This window comes from Pseudophryne corroboree, chromosome 6 (assembly GCF_028390025.1).
Source record: "Pseudophryne corroboree isolate aPseCor3 chromosome 6, aPseCor3.hap2, whole genome shotgun sequence".
In the NCBI taxonomy this organism is placed as follows: Eukaryota; Metazoa; Chordata; class Amphibia; order Anura; family Myobatrachidae; genus Pseudophryne; species Pseudophryne corroboree.
Genome location: NC_086449.1, coordinates 842601303 through 842627596, shown reverse-complemented (window position 1 = coordinate 842627596; position 26294 = coordinate 842601303). Strand labels below are relative to the sequence as shown.

At 49.3% G+C, this 26294-nt stretch overlaps 1 protein-coding gene across 1 annotated transcript in view; it reads left to right on the top strand.

Moving 5' to 3' along the window:
* STRAP (serine/threonine kinase receptor associated protein) overlaps positions 1–26294 on the top strand; it is a 93254-nt gene that overhangs the window by 50218 nt on the left and 16742 nt on the right. The window contains exons 3-4 of the mRNA XM_063929430.1: positions 240–321; positions 1907–1979. Of these exons, the coding sequence (XP_063785500.1) occupies positions 240–321; positions 1907–1979 (155 nt within the window). The remainder of the gene's footprint in view (positions 1–239; positions 322–1906; positions 1980–26294) is intronic.

Below are 26294 nucleotides of genomic sequence, written 5' to 3'. Positions count from 1 at the left end.
TAGGGCAGAGGTGCTGGAAGTCGGTCCTCCGGGCACCCTGATGGTGCATGCTTTACAGATATCCATGCTTGGACTCAGGTGTCTTAATTAGCCCCTCAGTCAATTTGATTTACACATCGTGCTCGGCCATGGATATCCATAAAACCTGGCCTGTCATGGTGCCTTGAGGACTGCGTTTGGGTATTTGGGAACAGCCTTTATTTCCGGGTCTCCATGTCATTGTGGCTGTGTCATTGTAGGAAGGTTTGGGACGCTGTGACCGGTGACGAGATGATGACTCTGACTCACAAACACATAGTGAAAAGTGTGGACTTTACCCAGGTAAGATCATTTCTTTCTTTATTGCTGGACGTTTAGGGGGAGATGAAGTGGAAACCAGCCTGTAACAGGGCAGCTACTTTCTCCACTTTCTCTCTCCAAGCTTCTATACATCTCCCCCTTAGTGAACTTTGTGACTACTGATGTTGGAATGTGACCAGCTCAAAGTGCCAGAATAGGCTCGGCCATGAAGGGGTTAAAGGCCTGACCCTAAGGAAGTCCTTCGTTACTTCCTAATCTGTCGCATACCTTGGGTAACCTGCGATCGGGTAAATCTGTGATGGGCGGTCTGACTTGCCTCAGTGGCCACATGTGCGCCCCCGTTCAAAGGGCCACACGTTATCCTTAATATTAAAAAGACCTTGACACCCCAAAATACTATTCACTTGCTGCAAAATCCCTCTACATACCCCTCAGATTGTCCCACATTCATTTACCCTTTCGTGCATAGAGGACACTACGGTGGACAGGTGTATTTAAGTCCTTATCTCCTACAGAAATCTCTCTTGACCTCACTAGTACATAGTGTCCTCTACCAAACATAGAATGTGCGCCACCTAGGGGCATCTGTTACTTCCCACAGAAACAATAAGGTCAGAAGACGGTCAGCTGCAGCCAGCACTGCAAGGACGTCTGAGAAATCCTTTTATTCAATGATAGCAGAACAGGTAAAAATAAAGGAATGTAACACTTAGAGCGTAATACGATAGATGGAAAGATCCATACAGCGTGCAGGGTTACCCTGGCGTACAGGCCTGACAGCTGCTGGCCTTGTGTCATTATATGATATGTGAGTTGTGTAGAGAGGGGATGATTCCCCATCACTGTCAGTAGTAGCAGCTGTGCGAGTAGTGGCGGATGCGGTTACTGGTTGTTCTCCAGAGCCTGTAGCTACAGGGTACAATACAGAGTAATAGGACACTCTTATGTAGACCGGATCCGTGCCTGGCGATGAGCAGGAGGTGGACATTCAGGCGTTCTATCACCTGTGTGACCGCCTGGCTGCTGGATCAGAGCATCCATTACTTGAAGAGGAAGACCCAGTGAGACGCCACCTCTGAAATGCCCAGCCGCGTCATAATCACTGGCCGCAGCTTGTACATGTAAAACGCAGTACATCAGCATCCTGAGCCATTGTGTCCATGGTGCTTCTCCAACCTTCATACCAAGCATTACAGTCCGTCACGTTCATTTGTGAAAGGCTGACTTTCTAGAATGAAGCAACTGAAAATACTGGTGGTATGAATCCTGAGGACATTTGTGTTCTGTATGAATATAACCAGAAATAGGGAGAAATACACAGTAAGCGACAAGAACAAATCTGAACCATACCAGACATTTTACCTTTAACTATACTTTTAGGTCCGGTGAAATGCATAAATGTTCACATGTAATCCAGGTCCACTTTGTCACGGACACGGCTCACATTACACTGGCAGACACACTAATGTCTAGTCCTCTGGGTTCTTAGGAAATAAAGGCTCTTTGTAACCTGCATGACGTGTGATTGCCACGTACAGTGAAATGGGAGTAACGACGCAAAGCTTCATCTGGTATAAACTGATACATTCCATATCTTCATTTACAGGACAGTAATAATCTCTTAACTGGAGGACAGGATAAGCTGCTGCGCATTTACGACCTGAACAAACCAGAAGCCGGTAAGTAGCCTCTTCCTGAGATATGTGGTGTAAGTACAGTGCATCCAGAAAGTATTCACAGCGCTTCACTTTCTCCACATTTTGTTATGTTGCAGCCTTATTCCAAAATGGAATAAATTCATTTTTCCCTCAAAATTCTACACACAATACCGCATAATCACAACGTGAAAGTTTTTTTGAGATTTTTTTTCCCTCTTACGTCCTAGAGGATGCTGGGGACTACGTAAGGACCATGGGGTATAGACGGGCTCCGCAGGAGACATGGGCACTATAAAGAACTTTTAGTATGGGTGTGCACTGGCTCCTCCCTCTATGCCCCTCCTCCAGACCTCAGTTTGATACTGTGCCCAGAGGAGACTGGGTGCACTACAGGGAGCTCTACTGAGTTTCTCTGAAAAAGACTTTTGTTAGGTTTTTTATTTTCAGGGAGCACAGTGGCAAAAGGCTCCCTGCATCGTGGGACTGAGGAGAGAGAAGCAGACCTACTTAAGTGATAGGCTCTGCTTCTTAGGCTACTGGACACCATTAGCTCCAGAGGGAGTCTGTACACAGGTCTCCCCTCACCGTTCGTCCCGGAGCCGCACCGCCGTCGTCCTCACAGAGCCGGAAGAAAGAAGCCGGGTGAGTATACGAAGAAAGAAGACTTCAAAGGCGGCAGAAGACTTCAGATCTTCTCTGAGGTAACGCTGCGCGCCATTGCTCCCACACACAACACACTGCAGGCACTGATGGGTGCAGGGCGCAGGGGGGGGCGCCCTGGGCAGCAATAATAAACCTCTAGGACTGGCTAAAGGGCATATATAGGCTGCGGAGGCAATATATATTAAAATCCCCCGCCAGTATTGAAAAATTGAGTGGGACCGAAGCCCGCCGCTGAGGGGGCGGAGCTTGATCCCACAGCACTAACCAGCGCCATTTTCTCCACAGCACACTGCAGAGAAGCTGGCTCCCCGGACTCTCCACTGCTGAACACGGTGATACAGGGCAAAAAAGAGGGGGGGGGGGGGGGGGGGAGTTGTAAGGCGCAGTGAGTGTATAGATATACATATATTTATATAAAAGCGCTGTTTATCTGGGAATCTTGTTTCCAGGGTCAGTTGGCTCTGGGTGTGTGCTGGCATACTCTCTGTCTCTCCAAAGGGCCTTATTGGGGAACTGTCTCCATATAAATATATGCCTGTGTGTGTGGGGGTGTCGGTGCGCATGTGTCGGCATGTCTGAAGCGGAAGGCTCATCTGAGGAGGAGGTGGAGCAGATGATTGTGGTGTCTCCATCGGCAACGCTGACACCTGATTGGTTGGACATGTGGAATGTTTTAAATGCTAATGTGACTTTCTCTGACGTCCTAGTGGATGCTGGGAACTCCGTAAGGACCATGGGGAATAGCGGCTCCGCAGGAGACTGGGCACAAAAGTAAAAGCTTTAGGACTACCTGGTGTGCACTGGCTCCTCCCCCTATGACCCTCCTCCAAGCCTCAGTTAGATTTTTGTGCCCGGCCGAGAAGGGTGCACACTAGGGGCTCTCCTGAGCTTCTTGGTGAAAGTTTAAGTTTAGGTTTTTTATTTTCAGTGAGACCTGCTGGCAACAGGCTCACTGCATCGAGGGACTAAGGGGAGAAGAAGCGAACTCACCTGAAGTGCAGAGTGGATTGGGCTTCTTAGGCTACTGGACACCATTAGCTCCAGAGGGACCGAACACAGGCCCAGCCTCGGAGCTCGGTCCCAGAGCCGCGCCGCCGGCCCCCTTACAGAGCCAGAAGCAAGAAGAGGTCCGGAAAAATCGGCGGCAGAAGACATCAGTCTTCAACAAGGTAGCGCACAGCACTGCAGCTGTGCGCCATTGTTACTCAGGCACACTTCACACTCCGGTCACTGAGGGTGCAGGGCGCTAGGGGGGGGCGCCCTGAGCAGCAATGTAAAACACCTTGGCTGGCATAAATACACCACATATAACCCCCAGGGCTATATGGATGTATTTTAACCCCTGCCAGAACTCGCCTAAAAAGCGGGAGAAAAGGCCGCCGAGAAGGGGGCGGAGCCTATCTCCTCAGCACACGGGCGCCATTTTCCATCACAGCTCCGCTGGAAGGACGTCTCCCTGACTCTCCCCTGCAGTCCTGCACTACAGAAAAGGGTAAAAAAGAGAGGGGGGCACTAAATTGGCGCAGTTTTGATACTAACAGCAGCTATAAAGGGAAAAGCACATTTTATAGTGGTATTCCTGTTTATATATAGCGCTCTGGTGTGTGCTGGCATACTCTCCCTCTGTCTCCCCAAAGGGCTAGTGGGGTCCTGTCCTCTATCAGAGCATTCCCTGTGTGTGTGCGGTGTGTCGGTACGATTGTGTCGACATGTTTGAGGAGGAAAATGAGATGGAGGCGGAGCAATTGCCTATTATACAGTTGTCACCCCCTAGGGAGTCGACACCTGAGTGGATGAGCTTATGGAAGGAATTGCGTGACAGTGTCAGCTCTTTACGACAGACAGTTGACGACATGAGACAGCCGGCTACTCAGCTTGTGCCTGTCCAGGGGTCTCAAACGCCATCAGGGGCTTTAAAACGCCCGTTACCTCAAATGGCAGACACAGACACGGATACTGACTCCAGTGTCGATGATGAGGAGACAAACGTGACTTCCACTAGGGCCACACGTTACATGATTGAAGCAATGAAAAATGTATTGCATATCTCTGATAATACAAGTACCACTAAAAAGGGTATTATGTTTGGTGAGAAAAAACTGCCTGTAGTTTTTCCTGTATCCGAGGAATTAAATGAAGTGTGTGATGAGGCTTGGGTTTCCCCCGATAAAAAACTGATAATTCCTAAAAGGTTATTGGCATCGTACCCTTTCCCGCCAGAAGATAGGGCACGTTGGGAAACACCCCCTAGGGTGGATAAAGCGCTCACACGCTTGTCTAAACAGGTAGCACTACCCTCTCCTGATACGGCCGCCCTAAAGGAACCTGCCGATAGAAAGCTGGAGAATATCCTAAAATGTATATACTCTCACACGGGTGTTATACTGCGACCAGCAATCGCCTCAGCCTGGATGTGCAGTGCGGGCCTGGCGTGGTCGGATTCCCTGACTGAAAATATTGATACCCTAGATAGGGACAGTATATTACTGACTATAGAGCATTTGAAGGATGCATTTCTATATATGTGTGATGCACAGAGGGATATTTGCCGACTGGCATCAAGAGTTAGCGCGCTGTCCATTTCTGCAAGAAGAGGTTTATGGACGCGGCAGTGGTCAGGCGATGCGGATTCTAAAAGGCACATGGAAGTATTGCCTTATTTGGGGTAGGTCTATCAGACCTGGTAGCCACGGCAACTGCTGGAAAATCCACATTTTTACCCCAGGTAGCTTCTCAACCTAAGAAGACGCCGTATTATCAGGCGCAGTCCTTTCGGCCCCATAAGGGCAAGCGGGCAAAAGGCGCCTCATTTCTGCCCCGTGGCAGAGGGAGAGGAAAAAGGCTGCAACAAACAGCCAGTTCCCTGGAACAAAAGCCCTCTCCCGCCTCCGCAAAGTCCTCAGCATGACGCTGGGGCTTTACAAGCGGACTCAGGCACGGTGGGGGCCCGTCTCAAGAAGTTCAGTGCGCAGTGGGCCCACTCGCAAGTGGACCCCTGGATCCTTCAGGTGGTATCTCAGGGGTACAAATTGGAATTCGAGACGTCTCCCCCTCGCCGTTTTCTAAAGTCTGCTTTACCGACGTCTCCCTCAGACAGGGAGGCAGTATTGGAAGCCATTCACAAGCTGTATTCCCAGCAGGTGATAATCAAGGTACCCCTCCTACAACAGGGAAAGGGGTACTATTCCACACTATTTGTGGTACCGAAGCCGGACGGCTCGGTGAGACCAATTTTAAACCTAAAATCCTTGAACACTTACATACAAAGGTTCAAATTCAAGATGGAGTCACTCAGAGCAGTGATTGCAAACCTGGAAGAAGGGGACTATATGGTGTCTCTGGACATCAAAGATGCTTACCTACATGTCCCAATTTACCCTTCTCACCAAGGGTACCTCAGGTTTGTGGTACAGAACTGTCACTATCAGTTTCAGACGCTGCCGTTTGGATTGTCCACGGCACCCCGGGTCTTTACCAAGGTAATGGCCGAAATGATACTCCTTCGAAGGAAGGGAGTTTGTTATCCCTTACTTGGACGATCTCCTGATAAGGGCAAGATCCAGGGAACAGTTGGAAGTCGGGGTAGCACTATCTCAGATAGTGCTGCGCCAGCACGGTTGGATTCTCAATATTCCAAAATCACAGCTGATCCCGACGACACGACTTCTATTCCTAGGAGGAGAAAGCCAGGGAGTTATCCGAACTAGTCAGAAATCTCCTAAAACCAGGCCAAGTCTTAGTGCATCAATGCACAAGGGTCCTGGGAAAGATGGTGGCTTCTTACGAAGCAATCCCATTCGGCAGATTCCACGCAAGAACCTTCCAGTGGGATCTGCTAGACAAATGGTCCGGGTCGCATCTTCAGATGCATCAGCGGATAATCTTGTCACCAAGGACAAGGGTGTCTCTCCTGTGGTGGTTGCAGAGTGCTCATCTTCTAGAGGGCCGCAGATTCGGCATTCAGGAATGGTTCCTGGTGACCACGGATGCCAGCCTGAGAGGCTGGGGAGCAGTCACACAGGGAAGAAATTTCCAGGGCTTGTGGTCAAGCCTGGAGACATTACTTCACATAAATATCCTGGAGCTAAGGGCCATCTACAATGCTCTAAGCCTAGCAAGACCTCTGCTTCAAGGTCAGCCGGTGCTGATCCAGTCAGACAACATCACGGCAGTCGCCCACGTAAACAGACAGGGCGGCACGAGAAGCAGGAGGGCAATGACAGAAGTTGCAAGGATTCTCCGCTGGGCGGAAAATCATTTGATAGCACTGTCAGCAGTGTTCATTCCGGGAGTGGACAACTGGGAAGCAGACTTCCTCAGCAGACACGACCTCCACCCGGGGGAGTGGGGACTTCACCCAGAAGTCTTCCACATGATTGTGAACCGTTGGGGAAAAACCAAAGGTGGACATGATGGCGTCCCGCCTCAACAAAAAACTAGACAGGTATTGCGCCAGGTCAAGGGACCCTCAGGCAATAGCTGTGGACGCTCTGGTAACACCGTGGGTGTACCAGTCAGTGTATGTGTTCCCTCCTCTTCCTCTCATACCCAAGGTACTGAGAATCATAAGAAGGAGAGGAGTAAGGACTATACTCGTGGCTCCGGATTGGCCAAGAAGGACTTGGTACCCGGAACTTCAAGAGATGCTCACAGAGGACCCGTGGCCTCTACCTCTAAGAAAGGACCTGCTCCAGCAGGGACCCTGTCTGTTCCAAGACTTACAGCGGCTGCGTTTGACGGCATGGCGGTTGAACGCCGGATCCTAAAGGAAAAAGGCATTCCGGATGAAGTCATCCCTACCCTGATCAAAGCCAGGAAGGATGTAACCGTACAGCATTATCACCGTATTTGGCGTAAATATGTTGCGTGGTGCGAGGCCAGGAAGGCCCCTACAGAGGAATTTCAACTGGGTCGTTTCCTGCATTTCCTGCAAACAGGACTGTCTATGGGCCTAAAATTAGGGTCCATTAAGGTTCAAATTTCGGCCCTGTCGATTTTCTTCCAGAAAGAACTGGCTTCAGTTCCTGAAGTTCAGACGTTTGTCAAGGGGGTACTGCATATACAGCCTCCTTTTGTGCCTCCAGTGGCACCTTGGGATCTCAATGTAGTTTTGGGATTCCTAAAATCACATTGGTTTGAACCACTCTCCACTGTAGACTTAAAATATCTCACTTGGAAAGTGGTAATGCTGTTAGCCCTGGCTTCAGCCAGGCGTGTCTCAGAATTGGCGGCTTTATCCTATAAAAGCCCTTACCTAATTTTTCATACGGACAGGGCAGAATTGAGGACTCGTCCTCAATTTCTCCCTAAGGTGGTTTCAGCGTTTCACTTGAACCAGCCTATTGTGGTACCTGCGGCTACTAGGGACTTGGAGGACTCCAAGTTGCTGGACGTAGTCAGGGCCCTGAAAATATGTTTCCAGGACGGCTGGAGTCAGGAAATCTGACTCGCTGTTTATCCTGTATGCACCCAACAAGCTGGGTGCTCCTGCTTCTAAGCAGACTATTGCTCGTTGGATTTGTAGTACAATTCAGCTTGCACATTCTGTGGCAGGCCTACCACAGCCAAAATCTGTAAATGCCCATTCCACAAGGAAGGTGGGCTCATCTTGGGCGGCTGCCCGAGGGGTCTCGGCTTTACAACTTTGCCGAGCAGCTACTTGGTCAGGGGCAAACACGTTTGCTAAATTCTACAAATTTGATACCCTGGCTGAGGAGGACCTGGAGTTCTCTCATTCGGTGCTGCAGAGTCACCCGCACTCTCCCGCCCGTTTGGGAGCTTTGGTATAATCCCCATGGTCCTTACGGAGTTCCCAGCATCCACTAGGACGTCAGAGAAAATAAGAATTTACTTACCGATAATTCTATTTCTCGTAGTCCGTAGTGGATGCTGGGCGCCCATCCCAAGTGCGGATTGTCTGCAATACTTGTACAAAGTTATTGTTACAAAAATCGGGTTATTATTGTTGTGAGCCATCTTTTCAGAGGCTCCTCTGTTATCATGCTGTTAACTGGGTTCAGATCACAGGTTGTACGGTGTGATTGGTGTGGCTGGTATGAGTCTTACCCGGGATTCATAATCCTTCCTTATTGTGTACGCTCGTCCGGGCACAGTATCCTAACTGAGGCTTGGAGGAGGGTCATAGGGGGAGGAGCCAGTGCACGCCAGGTAGTCCTAAAGCTTTTACTTTTGTGCCCAGTCTCCTGCGGAGCCGCTATTCCCCATGGTCCTTACGGAGTTCCCAGCATCCACTACGGACTACGAGAAATAGAATTATCGGTAAGTAAATTCTTATTTTATTACATAAGAGATTAGACAAAGCAGAGTCCAGGGATAATACAGGGAGTCAATCCATGGCTTTGACGGTGTCACAGGGCCCTTCAGGGTCTCAAAAACGTCCCCTATCCCAAGTAACAGACACTGGTACCGACACGGATTCTGACTCCAGTATCGACTACGATGATGCAAGGTTACACCCAAGGGTGACCAAAAGTATTCATTATATGATTATTGCAATAAAAGATGTTTTGCATATCACAGATGACCCTTCTGTCCCTGACACGAGGGTATGCATGTTTAAGGAAAAAAAACCTGAGGTAACCTTCCCCCCATTTCATGAGCTGAACGCTTTATTTGAAAAAGCTTGGGAAACTCCAGACAAGAAACTGCAGATTCCCAAAAGAATTCTTATGGTGTATCCTTTTCCGGCTCAGGACAGGGTACGGTGGGAATCCTCGCCCAGGGTGGACAAAGCTTTAACGCGCTTATCCAAGAAGGTGGCGCTACCGTCTCCAGACACTGCAGCCATCAAGGATCCTGCTGATCGCAGACAGGAAACAACTTTAAAATCAATATTTCTCTAACGTCCTATTGGATGCTGGGGACTCCGAAAGGACCATGGGGAATAGCGGCTCCGCAGGAGACTGGGCACAAAGTAAAAGCTTTAGGACTAGCTGGTGTGCACTGGCTCCTCCCCCTATGACCCTCCTCCAAGCCTCAGTTAAGATTTTGTGCCCGAACGAGAAGGGTGCAATCTAGGTGGCTCTCCTGAGCTGCTTAGAGTAAAAGTTTAAATAGTTTTTTTTATTTTCAGTGAGACCTGCTGGCAACAGGCTCACTGCATCGAGGGACTAAGGGGAGAAGAAGCGAACTCACCTGCGTGCAGAGTGGATTGGGCTTCTTAGGCTACTGGACATTAGCTCCAGAGGGACGATCACAGGCCCAGCTTGGATGGGTCCCGGAGCCGCGCCGCCGGCCCCCTTACAGAGCCAGAAGAGTGAAGAGGTCCGGAAAATCGGCGGCAGAAGACGTCCTGTCTTCAATAAGGTAGTGCGCCATTGCTCTCGGCACACTTCACACTCCGGTCACTGAGGGTGCAGGGCGCTGGGGGGGGGCGCCCTGGGACGCAATGAAAATACCTTAAATGGCTAAAAATACATCACATATAGCTCCTGGGCTATATGGATGTATTTAACCCCTGCCAATTTTTCACAAAAAAAGCGGGAGAAAGGCCGCCGAAAAAGGGGCGGAGCCTATCTCCTCAGCACACAAGCGCCATTTTTTCCTCACAGCTCCGTTGGAGGAAGGCTCCCTGACTCTCCCCTGCAGTCCTGCACTACAGAAACAGGGTAAAACAAGAGAGGGGGGGCACTAAATTGGCATATTAATATATACAGCAGCTATATTAGGGAAAAACACTTATATAAGGTTATCCCTATATATATATATATATATATATATATATATATATATATATATATATATATATATATATATATATATATATATATATATATATATATATATATATAATATAGCGCTCTGGTGTGTGCTGGCAAACTCTCCCTCTGTCTCCCCAAAGGGCTAGTGGGGTCCTGTCCTCTGTCAGAGCATTCCCTGTGTGTGTGTGCTGTGTGTCGGTACGCTGTGTCGACATGTATGAGGAGGAAAATGGTGTGGAGGCGGAGCAATTGCCTGTGTTAGTGATGTCACCCCCTAGGGAGCCGACACCTGACTGGATGGTCTTATGGAAAGAATTACGTGATAGTGTCGGCACTTTACAAAAGACTGTTGACGACATGAGACAGCCGGCAAATCAGTTAATACCTGTACAGGCGTCTCAAACACCGTCAGGGGCTATAAAACGCCCGTTACCTCAGGTCGATACAGACACTGACACGGACACTGACTCCAGTGTCGACGGTGAGGAAACAAACGTATTTTCCAGTAGGGCCACACGTTACATGATCACGGCAATGAAGGAGGTTTTGAACATTTCTGATACTACAAGTACCACAAAAAAGGGTATTATGTGGGGTGTGAAAAAACTACCCGTAGTTTTTCCTGAATCAGATGAATTAAATGAGGTGTGTGATGAAGCGTGGGTTTCCCCCGGTTAAAAACTGCTAATTTCTAAAAAATTATTGGCATTATACCCTTTCCCGCCAGAGGTTAGGGCGTGTTGGGAAACACCCCCTAGCGTAGATAAGGCGCTCACACGCTTATCAAAACAAGTGGCGTTACCGTCTCCTGATACGGCCGCCCTCAAGGAACCAGCTGATAGGAAGCTGGAAAATATCCTTAAAAGTATATACACACATACTGGTATTATACTGCGACCAGCAATCGCCTCAGCCTGGATGTGCAGTGCTGGGGTGGCGTGGTCGGATTCCCTGACTGAAAATATTGATACCCTGGACAGGGACAATATATTATTGACTATAGAGCATTTAAAGGATGCATTTCTATATATGCGAGATGCACAGAGGGATATTTGCACTCTGGCATCAAGAGTGAGTGCGATGTCCATTTCTGCCAGAAGAGGGTTATGGACGCGACAGTGGTCAGGTGATGCGGATTCCAAACGGCATATGGAAGTATTGCCGTATAAAGGGGAGGAGTTATTTGGGGTCGGTCTATCGGACCTGGTGGCCACGGCAACGGCTGGAAAATCCACCTTTTTACCCCAAGTCACCTCTCAGCAGAAAAAGATACCGTCTTTTCAGGCTCAGTCCTTTAGTCCCCATAAGGGCAAGCGGGCAAAAGGCCACTCATATCTGCCCCGGGGCAGAGGAAGGGGAAAAAGACTGCAGCAAACAGCCTCTTCCCACGAACAGAAGCCCTCCCCCGCTTCTGCCAAGTCCTCAGCATGACGCTGGGGCCTTACAAGCGGACTCAGGCACGGTGGGGGCCCGTCTCAAGAATTTCAGCGCGCAGTGGGCTCACTCGCAAGTGGACCCCTGGATCCTGCAGGTAGTATCTCAGGGGTACAAATTGGAATTCGAGACGTCTCCCCCTCGCCGGTTCCTGAAGTCTGCTTTACCAACGTCTCCCCCCGACAGGGAGGCGGTATTGGAAGCCATTCACAAGCTGTATTCCCAGCAGGTGATAATCAAGGTACCCCTCCTACAACAGGGAAAGGGGTATTATCCCACGCTGTTTGTGGTACCGAAGCCGGACGGCTCGGTGAGACCCATTTTAAATCTGAAATCCTTGAACAACTACATAAAAAGGTTCAAGTTCAAGATGGAGTCACTCAGAGCAGTGATAGCGAACCTGGAAGAAGGGGACTATATGGTGTCTCTGGACATCAAGGATGCTTACCTCCATGTCCCAATTTGCCCTTCTCACCAAGGGTACCTCAGGTTTGTGGTACAGAACTGTCACTATCAGTTTCAGACGCTGCCGTTTGGATTGTCCACGGCACCCCGGGTCTTTACCAAGGTAATGGCCGAAATGATGATGATTCTTCTTCGAAGAAAAGCTGTCTTAATTATCCCTTACTTGGACGATCTCCTGATAAGGGCAAGGTCCAGAGAACAGTTAGAGGTCGGAGTAGCACTATCTCAAGTAGTACTACGACAGCACGGATGGATTCTAAATATTCCAAAATCGCAGCTGATTCCGACGACACGTCTGCTGTTCCTAGGGATGATTCTGGACACAGTACAGAAAAAGGTGTTTCTCCCGGAGGAGAAAGCCAAGGAGTTATCCGACCTAGTCAGGAACCTCCTAAGACCAGGCCAAGTGTCAGTACATCAATGCACAAGGGTCCTGGGAAAGATGGTGGCTTCTTACGAAGCGATTCCATTCGGCAGATTCCACGCAAGAACTTTTCAGTGGGATCTGCTGGACAAATGGTCCGGATCGCATCTTCAAATGCATCAGCGGATAACCCTGTCTCCAAGGACAAGGGTGTCTCTCCTGTGGTGGTTACAGAGTGCTCATCTCCTAGAGGGCCGCAGATTCGGCATTCAGGATTGGGTCCTGGTGACCACGGATGCCAGCCTGAGAGGCTGGGGAGCAGTCACACAGGGAAGAAATTTCCAGGGCTTGTGGTCAAGCATGGAAACGTCACTTCACATAAATATCCTGGAACTAAGGGCCATTTACAATGCCCTAAGTCAGGCAAGACCTCTGCTCCAGGGTCAGCCAGTGTTGATCCAGTCGGACAACATCACGGCAGTCGCCCACGTAAACAGACAGGGCGGCACGAGAAGCTGGAGGGCAATGATGAAAGTGGCAAGGATTCTTCGTTGGGCGGAGAATCATGTGATAGCACTGTCAGCAGTGTTCATTCCGGGAGTGGACAACTGGGAAGCAGACTTCCTCAGCAGACACGATCTTCACCCGGGGGAGTGGGGACTTCACCCAGAAGTCTTCCACATGATTGTGAACCGTTGGGAAAAACCAAAGGTGGACATGATGGCGTCCCGCCTCAACAAAAAACTGGACAGATATTGCGCCAGGTCAAGGGACCCTCAGGCAATAGCTGTGGACGCTCTGGTAACACCGTGGGTGTACCAGTCAGTGTATGTGTTCCCTCCTCTTCCTCTCATACCAAAAGTACTGAGAATCATAAGAAGGAGAGGAGTAAAGACTATACTCGTGGCTCCGGATTGGCCAAGAAGGACTTGGTACCCGGAAATTCAAGAGATGCTCACGGAAGACCCGTGGCCTCTACCTCTAAGAAAGGACCTGCTCCAGCAGGGACCATGTCTGTTCCAAGACTTACCGCGGCTGCGTTTGACGGCATGGCGGTTGAACGCCGGATCCTGAAGGAAAAAGGCATTCCGGATGAAGTCATCCCTACCCTGATCAAAGCCAGGAAGGATGTAACCATACAACATTATCACCGTATTTGGCGAAAATATGTTGCGTGGTGCGATGCCAGGAAGGCCCCTACAGAGGAATTTCAACTGGGTCGTTTCCTGCATTTCCTGCAAACAGGACTGTCTATGGGCCTCAAATTAGGGTCCATTAAGGTTCAAATTTCGGCCCTGTCAATATTCTTCCAAAAAGAACTGGCTTCTGTTCCTGAAGTTCAGACGTTTGTCAAGGGAGTACTGCATATACAGCCTCCTTTTGTGCCTCCAGTGGCACCTTGGGATCTCAATGTAGTTTTGGGATTCCTAAAATCACATTGGTTTGAACCACTCACCACTGTGGACTTAAAATATCTCACATGGAAAGTGGTAATGCTGTTAGCCCTGGCTTCAGCCAGGCGTGTCTCAGAATTGGCGGCTTTATCCTATAAAAGCCCTTACCTAATTTTTCATACGGACAGGGCAGAATTGAGGACTCGTCCTCAATTTCTCCCCAAGGTGGTTTCAGCGTTTCACCTGAACCAACCTATTGTGGTGCCTGCGGCTACTAGGGACTTGGAGGATTCCAAGTTGCTGGACGTAGTCAGGGCCCTGAAAATATATGTTTCCAGGACGGCTGGAGTCAGGAAATCTGATTCGCTGTTTATCCTGTATGCACCCAACAAGCTGGGTGCTCCTGCTTCTAAGCAGACGATTGCTCATTGGATTTGTAGTATAATTCAGCTTGCACATTCTGTGGCAGGCCTGCCACAGCCAAAATCTGTAAAAGCCCATTCCACACGGAAAGTGGGCTCATCTTGGGCGGCTGCCCGAGGGGTCTCGGCTTTACAACTTTGCCGAGCAGCTACTTGGTCAGGGGCAAACACGTTTGCTAAATTCTCCAAATTTGATACCCTGGCTGAGGAGGACCTGGAGTTCTCTCATTCGGTGCTGCAGAGTCATCCGCACTCTCCCGCCCGTTTGGGAGCTTTGGTATAATCCCCATGGTCCTTTCGGAGTCCCCAGCATCCACTAGGACGTTAGAGAAAATAAGAATTTACTTACCGATAATTCTATTTCTCATAGTCCGTAGTGGATGCTGGGCGCCCATCCCATGTGCGGATTGTCTGCATTACTTGTACATAGTTATTGTTACAAAAATCGGGTTATTGTTGTTGTGAGCCATCTTTTCAGAGGCTCCTTCTGTTATCATGCTGTTAACTGGGTTCAGATCACAAGTTGTACGGTGTGATTGGTGTGGCTGGTATGAGTCTTACCCGGGATTCAAAATCCTTCCTTATTGTGTACGCTCGTCCGGGCACAGTAGCCTAACTGAGGCTTGGAGGAGGGTCATAGGGGGAGGAGCCAGTGCACACCAGCTAGTCCTAAAGCTTTTACTTTGTGCCCAGTCTCCTGCGGAGCCGCTATTCCCCATGGTCCTTTCGGAGTCCCCAGCATCCACTACGGACTATGAGAAATAGAATTATCGGTAAGTAAATTCTTATTATACACATACGGGGGCTTTACTCAGACCGGCAATAGCATCGGCTTGGGTTTGTAGAGCTTTAGCAGCTTGAACGGATACCTTGTCAGCTGACATTGATACCCTAGATAGGGATATCATTTTATTGACCTTAGGTCACATTAAAGACGCAGTCTTATATATGAGAGACGCTCAGAGAGACGTTGGACTGCTAGGTTCGAGAGCCAGCGCCATGGCGATTTCTGCTAGGCGAGCCCTGTGGACCCGCCAATGGACGCATGATGCCGACTCAAAGAGACATATGGAAACTTTGCCTTACAAGGGGAATGTTTTATTTTGGGAAGGTCTCGCGGTCCTAGTTTCCACAGCTACTGCGAGTAAATCTACTTTTTTGCCTTCTGTTCCCCCACAGCAAAAGAAAACACCACAATATCAGATGCAGTCCTTTCGGTCGCATAAGTTCAGAAAGGGTTGGGGCTCTTCCTTCCTCGCCAGAGGTAAGGGTAGAGGGAAAAGAATGCCTGCTACGGCTAGTTCCCAGGAGCAGAAGTCCTCCCCGGCTTCTGCTAAATCCATTGCATGACGCTGGGGCTCCACTGAGGGAGTCCGCGCTGGTGGGGGCACATCTTCGACTCTTCAGCCACGTCTGGGTTCAGTCGAACGTGGATCCTTGGGCTATGGAAATTGTATCCCAAGGCCACAAGCTGGAAATTCGAAGACGTGCCTCCTCGCCGATTCTTCAAATCTGCTTTACCAGCTTCTCCCCCAGAGAGGGAGATAATTTTAGCTGCAATTCAAAAGCTGTGTCGACAGCAGGTGATTATCAAGGTTCCCCTAATATAACAGGGAAAAGGGTACTATTCAACCCTATTTGTGGTCCCGAAACCGGATGGCTTGGTCAGACCCGTTCTAAATTTAAAATCCCTAAACCTGTACTTGAGAAAGTTCAAGATGGAATCGCTCCGGGCAGTCATCTCCAGCCTGGAAGGGGGGGATTTTATGGTGTCACTAGACATAAAGGATGCATACCTTCACGTTCCCATATTTCCTCCTCATCAGGAGTACCTGAGATTCGCTGTACAGGACTGTCATTACCCGTTTCAGACGTTGCCGTTTGGGCTTTCCACGGCCCCGAGGGTTTTCACCAAGGTAATGGCGGAAATGATGGTGCTCCTGCGCAGACAAGGAGTCACAATTATCCCGTACTTGGACGATCTCCTGATAAAAGCGAGATCAAAGGAACAGTTGCAGAAAAGCGTGTCGCTCTCCCTGAGAGTGCTACAGCAACAGGGATGGATTCTAAATCTACCAAAGTCGCAGTTGGTTCCAACGACTCGGGTGTCTTTCTTAGGCATGATTCTGGACACAGAACAAAAGAGGGTTTTTCTCCCGATGGGAAAAGCCCAGGAACTCCAGAACATGGTCAGAGACCTGTTAAAACCGAAAAGTGTCAGTCCATCAATGCACTCGAGTACTAGGGAAAATGGTGGCGACCTACGAAGCCATCCCCTTCGGCAGGTTTCATGCGAGGACTTTTCAGTGGGACCTTCTGGGCAAGTGGTCCGGGTCCCATCTACAAATACATCTGAAAATAAGCCTGTCCCCCAGGGCCAGGGTGTCTCTCCTGTGGTGGCTGCAGAGTGCTCCCCTTCTAGAGGGTCGCAGGTTCGGCATTCAAGACTGGGTTCTGGTGACCACGGACGCTAGCCTCCGAGGATGGGGAGCAGTCACACAAGGAAGGAATTTTCAGGGACTGTGGTCGAGCCAGGAGGCTTGTCTACACATCAACATACTGGAATTGAGGGCCATATACAACGGCCTGCGACAAGCGGAGAGTCTTCTTAGCGACCTACCGGTTCTGATTCAATCGGACAACGTCACAGCAGTGGCTCATGTAAACCGCCAAGGCGGGACAAGGAGCAGAGCGGCAATGGCGAGAGCCACCAGGATTCTACGCTGGGCAGAAAATCACGTAAGCGCTCTGTCAGCGGTATTCATTCTGGGAGTGGACAACTGGGAAGCAGACTTCCTCAGCAGACACGATCTCCATCCGGGAGAGTGGGGACTTCATCAAGAGGTTTTTGCAGAGATAACAAGTCTTTGGGGTCTTCCTCAAATAGACATGATGGCGTCACGCCTCAACAAGAAGCTTCGGAGGTATTGTGCCAGGTCAAGGGACCCGCAGGCAGTAGCGGTGGACGCCCTGGTGACACCATGGGTGTTTCAGTCGGTCTATGTGTTCCCTCCTCTTCCTCTCATCTCAAAAATATTGAGAATCATAAGACGAAAAAGAGTGCAGACAATACTCATTGTTCCAGATTGGCCTCGAAGGGCCTGGTATTCAGATCTTCAGGAGATGCTCACAGAAGATCCATGGCCTCTTCCTCTCAGGGAGGACCTGTTGCAGCAGGGGCCCTACGTGTTCCAAGACTTACCGCGGTTACGTTTGACGGCATGGCGGTTGAACGCCGAATCCTAGCTGGAAAAGGTATTCCAGATGAAGTCATCCCTACTCTGATAAAGGCTAGGAAGGAGGTGACGGCGAAACATTATCACCGTATCTGGAGGAAATATGTATCTTGGTGTGAAGTCAAGAATGCTCCTACGGAAGATTTTCACCTGGGCCGTTTTCTTTACTTTCTACAGACAGGAGTGGATATGGGCCTAAAGTTAGGCTCCATAAAGGTACAGATTTCGGCCCTATCTATATTTTTCCAGAAGGAATTGGCTTTTCTCCCAGAAGTCCAGACTTTTGTAAAGAGAGTGCTGCACATCCAGCCTCCTTTTGTGCCCCCAGTGGCACCATGGGACCTTAACGTGGTGTTACAGTTCCTAAAATCTCACTGGTTTGAACCTCTTCAGACAGTTGAATTAAAATGTCTCACTTGGAAGGTGGTCATGTTGTTGGCCTTGGCATCTGCAAGGCGGGTGTCCGAATTGGCGGCCTTGTCTCATAAGAGCCCCTATCTCATTTTCCATGTGGATAGAGCAGAGTTGAGGACTCGTCCTCAATTTTTACCTAAGGTGGTATCGTTTCATATGAACCAACCTATTGTGGTACCTGTGGCTACGGGAGACTTGGAGGATTCCATGTCCCTTGATGTAGTCAGGGCCTTAAAAATTTACGTAGCCAAGACGGCTCGGATTAGGAAAACAGAGGCACTGTTTTTCCTGTATGCAGCCAACAAGCTTGGCACTCCTGCTTCTAAGCAGACTATTGCTCGCTGGATATGTAAAACGATTCAGCAGGCTCATTCTACGGCTGGATTGCTGTTACCAAATTCGGTAAAGGCCCATTCCACTAGGAAGGTGGGCTCTTCTTGGGCAGCTGCCCGAGGCGTTTCGGCTTTACAACTTTGCCAAGCGGTGACTTGGTCGGGGTCAAACACTTTTGCTAAATTCTACAAGTTTGATACCTTGGCTGAGGAAGACCTACTGTTTGCTCAATCGGTGCTGCAGAGTCATCCGCACTCTCCCGCCTGGTCTGGAGCTTTGGTATAATCCCCATGGTCCTTACGGAGTCCCCAGCATCCTCTAGGACATAAGAGAAAATAAAATTTTAAACCTACCGGTAAATCTTTTTCTCTTAGTCCGTAGAGGATGCTGGGCGCCCGTCCCAGTGCGGACATATTTCTGCAGGACTTGTACATAGTTGTTGCTTACATAAGGGTTATGTTACAGTTGGGATCAGTCGTTAGCTGATACTGTTTTGTTCATACTGTTTACTGGTTGCGTATATTCCAGGTTATACGGTGTGGATGGTGTGGGCTGATATGAATCTTGCCTTTAGATTTACAAAAATCCTTTCCTCGTACTGTCAGTCTCCTCTGGGCACAGTTTCTCTAACTGAGGTCTGGAGGAGGGGCATAGAGGGAGGAGCCAGTGCACACCCATTCTAAAGTTCTTTATGGTGCCCATGTCTCCTGCGGAGCCCGTCTATACCCCATGGTCCTTACGGAGTCCCCAGCATCCTCTACGGACTAGGAGAAAAAGATTTACCGGTAGGTTTAAAATCTTATTTTTTCACATTTATTAATAATAAAAAACTAAGAAATCACATGCACATAAGTATTCACAGCCTTTGCTCAATACTTTGTTGATGCACCTTTGGCAGCAATTACAGCCTCAGGTCTTTTTGAATTTGATGCCACAAGCTTGGCACACCTATCTTTGAGCAGTTTCGCCCATTCCTCTTTGCAGCGCCTCTCAAGCTCCATCAGGTTGGATGGGAAGCGTTGGTGCACAGCCATTTTCAGATCTCTCCAGAGATGTTCAGTCAGATTCAAGTCTGGGCTCTGGCTGATCCACTCAAGGACATTCACAGAGTTGTCCTGAAGCCACTCCTTTGATATCTTGGCTGTGTGCTTAGGGTCGTTGTCCTGCTGAAAGATGAACCGTCTCCCCAGTCTGAGGTCAAGAGCGCTCTGGAGCAGGTTTTCATCCAGGATGTCTTCTTAACATTGCTGCATTCATCTTTCCCTCTATCCTGACTAGTCTCCTAGTTCCTGCCGCTGAAAAGCATCCCCACGGCATGATGCTGCCACCACCATGCTTCACTGTAGGGATGGTATTGGCCTGGTGATGAGTGGTGCCTGGTTTCCTCCAAACATGATGCCTGGCATTCACGCCAAAGAGTTCAATCTTTCTCTCATCAGACCAGAGAATTGTGTTTCTCATGGTCTGAGAGTCCTTCAGGTGCATTTTGGCAAACTCCAGGCGGGCTGCCATGTGCTTTTCTCTGACGTCCTAGTGGATGCTGGGTACTCCGTAAGGACCATGGGGAATAGACGGGCTCCGCAGGAGACTGGGCACTCTTTAAAGAAAGATTAGGTACTACATCTGGTGTGCACTGGCTCCTCCCTCTATGCCCCTCCTCCAGACCTCAGTTACAATCTGTGCCCGGCCAGAGCTGGATGCACTTAGTGGGCTCTCCTGAGTTCACTAAAAAAGAAAGTATTTGTTAGGTTTTTTATTTTCAGTGAGATCTGCTGGCAACAGACTCACTGCTACGTGGGACTTAGGGGAGAGAAGCAAACCTACCTGCTTGCAGCTAGCTTGTGCTTCTAAGGCTACTGGACACCATTAGCTCCAGAGGGATCGAACACAGGGCCCGACCTCGATCGTCCGTTCCCGGAGCCGCGCTGCCGTCCCCCTTGCAGAGCCAGAAGACGGAAGATTCCAGAGAAAATCTGCGGCTGAAGACTCCGGTCTTCAATAAGGTAGCGCACAGCACTGCAGCTGTGCGCCATTGCTCCCACAGCACACCACACGCTCTGGTCACTGGTGGGTGCAGGGCGCTGGGGGGGGGGGTCGCCCTGGGCTGCAATTAGTATACCTTACTTGGCAAAATGCACATAATACAGTTCTAAACTGTATATGTGCCTAATCCCCCGCCATAAATATTACAGGTTGAGTATCCCTTATCCAAATATTCCGAAATACGGAATATTCCGTAATACAGACTTTTTTGAGTGAGATAGTGAAACCTTTGTTTTTTGATGTCTCAATGTACACAAACTTTGTTTAATACACAAAGTTATTAAAAATATTGGCTAAAATGACCTTCAGGCTGTGTACAAGGTGTATATGTAACATAAATGCATTCTGTGCTTAGATTTAGGTCCCATCACCATGATATCTCATTATGGTATGCAATTATTCCAAAATACGGAAAAATCCCATATCCAAAATACCTCTGGTCCCAAGCATTTTGGATAAGGGATACTCAACCTGTATTAAAAAAGCGAGAGAAGCCCGCCGCTGAAGGGGCGGGGCTATCTTCCTCAGCACACTGGCGCCATTTTCTCTTCACAGCTCCGCTGGAAGGACGCTCCCCAGGCTCTCCCCTGCAGTATACACTACGAAAAGGGTAAAAAAGAGAGGGGGGACACATAAATTTAGGCGCAAATTGTGATAATCAGCTATTGGGGGAAAATTCACTTTGTATTAGTGTAAATCCCTCTGTTATATAGCGCTCTGGTGTGTGCTGGCATACTCTCTATCTGTCTCCCCAAAGGACTTTGTGGGGTCCTGTCCTCAGTCAGAGCATTCCCTGTGTGTGTGTACGGTGTCGGTACGGCTGTGTCGACATGTTTGATGAGGACGCTTATGTGGAGGCGGAGCAGGAGCCGATAAGTGTGATGTCGCCTCCTGCGGGGCCGACACCAGAGTGGATGGATATGTGGAAGGTATTAACCGACAGTGTCAACTCCTTGCATAAAAGGTTCGATGACGTAACAGCTTTGGGACAGCCGGCATCTCAGCCCGCGCCTGCCCAAGCGTCTCAGAGGCCATCAGGGGCTCATAAACGCCCGCTACCTCAGATGGCAGACACAGATGTCGACACGGAGTCTGACTCCAGTATCGACGAGGATGAGACAAATGTACAATCCACAAGGGCCATCCGATGCATGATTACGGCAATGAAAAATGTGTTGCACATTTCTGACATTAACCCGGTTACCACAAAAAAGGGTATTATGTTTGGGGAGAAAAAGCAGCCAGTGACTTTTCTCCCATCTGATGAGTTAAATGAATTGTGTGAAGAAGCGTGGTGTTCCCCAGATAAGAAACTAGTGATTTCTAAGCTGTTACTAATGGCGTACCCTTTCCCGCCAACGGATAGGTTACGCTGGGAGACATCCCCTAGGGTGGACAAGGCGCTCACGCTTATCAAAAAAGGTGGCACTGCCGTCTCAGGATACGGCCGCCTTAAAGGAGCCTGCAGATAGAAAGCAGGAGGCTATCATGAAGTCTGTGTATACACACTCAGGTACTATACTGCGACCTGCTATTGCTTCAGCATGGATGTGTAGTGCTGCAGCAGCATGGTCTGATTCCCTGTCAGATAACATTGATTCCCTTGACAGGGATACTATTTTGCTAACCATAGAGCATATTAAAGACGTAGTCTTATATATGAGGGATGCACAGAGGGACATTTGCCGGCTGGCATCTAGAATTAATGCAATGTCCATTTCTGCCAGGAGAGTATTATGGCAGTGGACAGGTAATGCTGATTCTAAAAGGCACATGGAAGTTTTGCCTTATAAGGGTGAGGAATTGTTTGGGGACGGTCTCTCGGACCTCATGTCCACAGCAACAGCTGGGAAGTCAACCTTTTTACCTCAGGTTCCCTCACAGCCTAAGAAAGCACCGTATTATCAAGTACAGTCCTTTCGGCCCCAGAAAGGCAAGCGGGTCAGAGGCGCGTCCTTTCTGCCCAGAGGCAGGGGTAGAGGGAAAAAGCTGCACCAGACAGCCAGTTCCCAGGAACAAAAATCCTCCCCTGCTTCCACTAAGTCCACCGCATGACGCTGGGGCTCCACAGGTGGAGCCAGGTGCGGTGGGGGCCCGTCTCCGGAACTTCAGCGACCAGTGGGTTCGCTCACAGGTGGATCTCTGGGTTCTACAAGTGGTATCTCAGGGATACAAGCTGGAGTTCGAGACGTCTCCCCCTCGCCGTTACCTCAAATCAGCCTTGCCAGCTACTCCCAAGGAAAGGGAGGGTAGTACTGGCAGCAATTTACAAGCTGTACCTCCAGCAGGTGATAATCAAAGTTCCCCTCCTTCAACAGGGACGGGGTTACTATTCCACAATGTTTGTGGTACCGAAACCAGACTGTTCGGTGAGACCCATTCTAAATTTGAAATCGCTAAGGGCGGTTATTGCAAGCCTAGAAGAGGGGGAATTTATGGTATCACTGGACATCAAGGATGCTTACCTACATGTCCCCATTTACCTTCCTCACCAGGAGTACCTCAGATTTGTGGTACAGGACTGCCATTACCAATTCCAGACGTTGCCGTTTGGTCTGTCCACGGCACCGAGGGTATTTACCAAGGTAATGGCCGAAATGATGATACTCCTTCGAAAGAAGGGAGTTATAATTATCCCGTACTTGGACGATCTCCTTATAAAGGCGAGGTCCATGGAGCAGTTGTTGGTCGGAGTAGCATTATCTCAGGAAGTGCTACAACAGCACGGCTGGATTCTGAATATCCCAAAGTCGCAGCTGGTTCCTACGACGCGTCTGCTGTTCTTGGGTATGATTCTGGACACAGAACAGAAGAAGGTGTTACTCCCGGAGGAGAAGGCCAAGGAGTTGTCATCTCTGGTCAGAGACCTCCTGAAACCAAAACAGGTGTCTGTGCATCACTGCACGCGAGTCCTGGGAAAGATGGTAGCTTCTTACGAAGCAATTCCCTTCGGCAGGTTCCAGGCAAGGATCTTTCAGTGGGATCTGTTAGACAAGTGGTCCGGATCGCATCTTCAGATGCATCGGTTGATCACCCTGTCCCCGAGGGCCAGGGTGTCTCTGCTGTGGTGGCTGCAGAGTGCTCATCTTCTCGAGGGCCGCAGATTTGGCATTCAGGACTGGGTCCTGGTGACCACGGATGCAAGCCTCCGAGGTTGGGGGGCAGTCACTCAGGGAAGAAACTTCCAAGGACAATGGTCGAGTCAGGAGACTTCCCTACACATAAATATTCTGGAACTAAGGGCCATTTACAATGCCCTAAGTCAAGCAAAACCCCTGCTTCAAAACCAGCCGGTGCTGATTCAGTCAGACAACATCACGGCGGTCGCCCATGTAAACCGACAGGGCGGCACAAGAAGCAGGATGGCAATGGCAGAAGCCACAAGGTTTCTCCGATGGGCGGAGAATCACGTGATAGCACTGTCAGCAGTGTTCATTCCGGGAGTGGACAACTGGGAAGCAGACTTCCTCAGCAGGCACGACCTCCACCCGGGAGAGTGGGGACTTCATCCAGAAGTCTTCCAGCTGCTTGTAAATCGTTGGGAAAGGCCACAGGTGGACATGATGGCGTCCCGCCTCAACAAAAAGCTAAAAAGATATTGCGCCAGGTCAAGGGACCCTCAGGCGATAGCTGTGGATGCTCTAGTGACACCGTGGGTGTACCAGTCGGTTTGTGTTCCCTCCTCTTCCTCTCATACCAAAGGTACTGAGGATAATAAGAAAGAGAGGAGTAAGAACTATACTCATCGTTCCGGATTGGCCAAGAAGAACTTGGTACCCGGAACTACAAGAAATGATCTCAGAGGACCCTTGGCCTCTGCCGCTCCGACAGGACCTGCTACAGCAGGGACCCTGTCTGTTCCAAGACTTACCGCGGCTGCGTTTGACGGCATGGCGGTTGAACGCCGGATCCTGATGGAAAAGGGCATTCCGGTTGAAGTCATTCCTACGCTGATAAAAGCTAGGAAGGATGTGACAGCAAAACATTATCACCGCATATGGCGAAAATATGTTACTTGGTGTGAGGCTATGAAGGCCCCAACAGAGGAATTTCAGCTGGGTCGATTTCTGCACTTCCTACAGTCAGGAGTGACTATGGGCCTAAAATTGGGATCCATAAAAGTCCAGATTTCGGCCCTGTCTATTTCTTTCAAAAAGAACTGGCTTCACTGCCTGAAGTTCAGACGTTTGATAAGGGAGTGCTGCATATTCAGCCCCCTTTTGTGCCTCCAGTGGCACCTTGGGATCTCAACGTAGTGTTGGATTTCCTAAAATCACATTGGTTTGAGCCACTTCAGACCGTGGAGTTGAAGTATCTCACGTGGAAAGTGGTCATGCTTTTGGCTTCGGCTAGGCGTGTGTCAGAATTGGCGGCTTTGTCATGTAAAAGCCCTTATCTGATCTTCCATATGGACAGGGCAGAATTGAGGACTCGTCCCCAATTTCTCCCGAAGGTGGTATCAGCGTTTCATTTGAACCAACCTATTGTGGTGCCTGCGGCTACTCGGAACTTGCAGGATTCCAAGTTGCTGGACGTAGTCCGGGCCCTGAAAATCTATGTTTCCAGGACGGCTAGAGTCAGAAAAACTGACTCGCTGTTTATCCTGCATGCACCCAACAAGCTGGGTGCTCCTGCTTCTAAGCAGACTATTGCTCGCTGGATCTGTAGCACGATTCAACTTGCACATTCTGCGGCTGGACTGCCGCATCCTAAATCAGTAAAAGCCCATTTCACAAGGAAGGTGGGCTCTTCTTGGGCGGCTGCCCGTGGGGTCTCGGCTTTACAGCTTTGCCAAGCGGCTACTTGGTCGGGTTCAAACACCTTTGCAAAGTTCTACAAGTTTGATACCCTGGCTAAGGAGGACCTTGTGTTTGCTCATTCGGTGCTGCAGAGTCATCCGCACTCTCCCGCCCGTTTGGGAGCTTTGGTATAATCCTCATGGTCCTTACGGAGTTCCCAGCATCCACTAGGACGTCAGAGAAAATAAGATTTTACTCACCGGTAATTCTATTTCTCGTAGTCCGTAGTGGATGCTGGGAGCCCGTCCCAAGTGCGGACTTTCTGCAATATGTGTATTTAGTTATTGCTTAAATAAGGGTTATTGTTATGAGCCATCCGTTGAGTGAGGCTCAGTTGTTGTTCATACTGTTAACTGGGTATAGTTATCACGAGTTGTACGGTGTGATTGGTGTGGCTGGTATGAGTCGTTACCCTGGATTCCAAAAATCCTTTCCTTGTAATGTCAGCTCTTCCGGGCACAGTTTCCCTAACTGAGGTCTGGAGGAGGGGCATAGAGGGAGGAGCCAGTGCACACCAGATAGTACCTAATCTTTTCTTTAGAGTGCCCAGTCTCCTGCGGAGCACGTCTATTCCCCATGGTCCTTACGGAGTTCCCAGCATCCACTACGGACTACGAGAAATAGAATTACCGGTGAGTAAATTCTTATTTTTATCTGTACCCTACCCCAGATTTGTGCCTCATGACAATCCTGTCTCGGAGGTCTACAGACAATTCCTTTGACTTCATGCTTGGTTTGTGCTCAGACATGCACTGTCAAGTGTGCGACCTTATATAGACAGCTGTATGCCTTTCCAAATCATGTCCAATCAACTGAATTTACCACAGGTGGACTCTAAAAGCTGTAGGGACACCTCAAGAATGATCAGTGGAAACAGGATGCACCTGAGCTCAATTTTGAGCTTCATGGCAAAAGCTGTGAGTACTTATGTACATTTCTTAGTTTTTATATTTTTAATAAATTTGCAAAAATCTCAAACTTTTTTTCACATTGTCATTATGGGGTATTGTGTGTAGAATTTTGAGGGGTAAAAATGAATTTCTGCTGC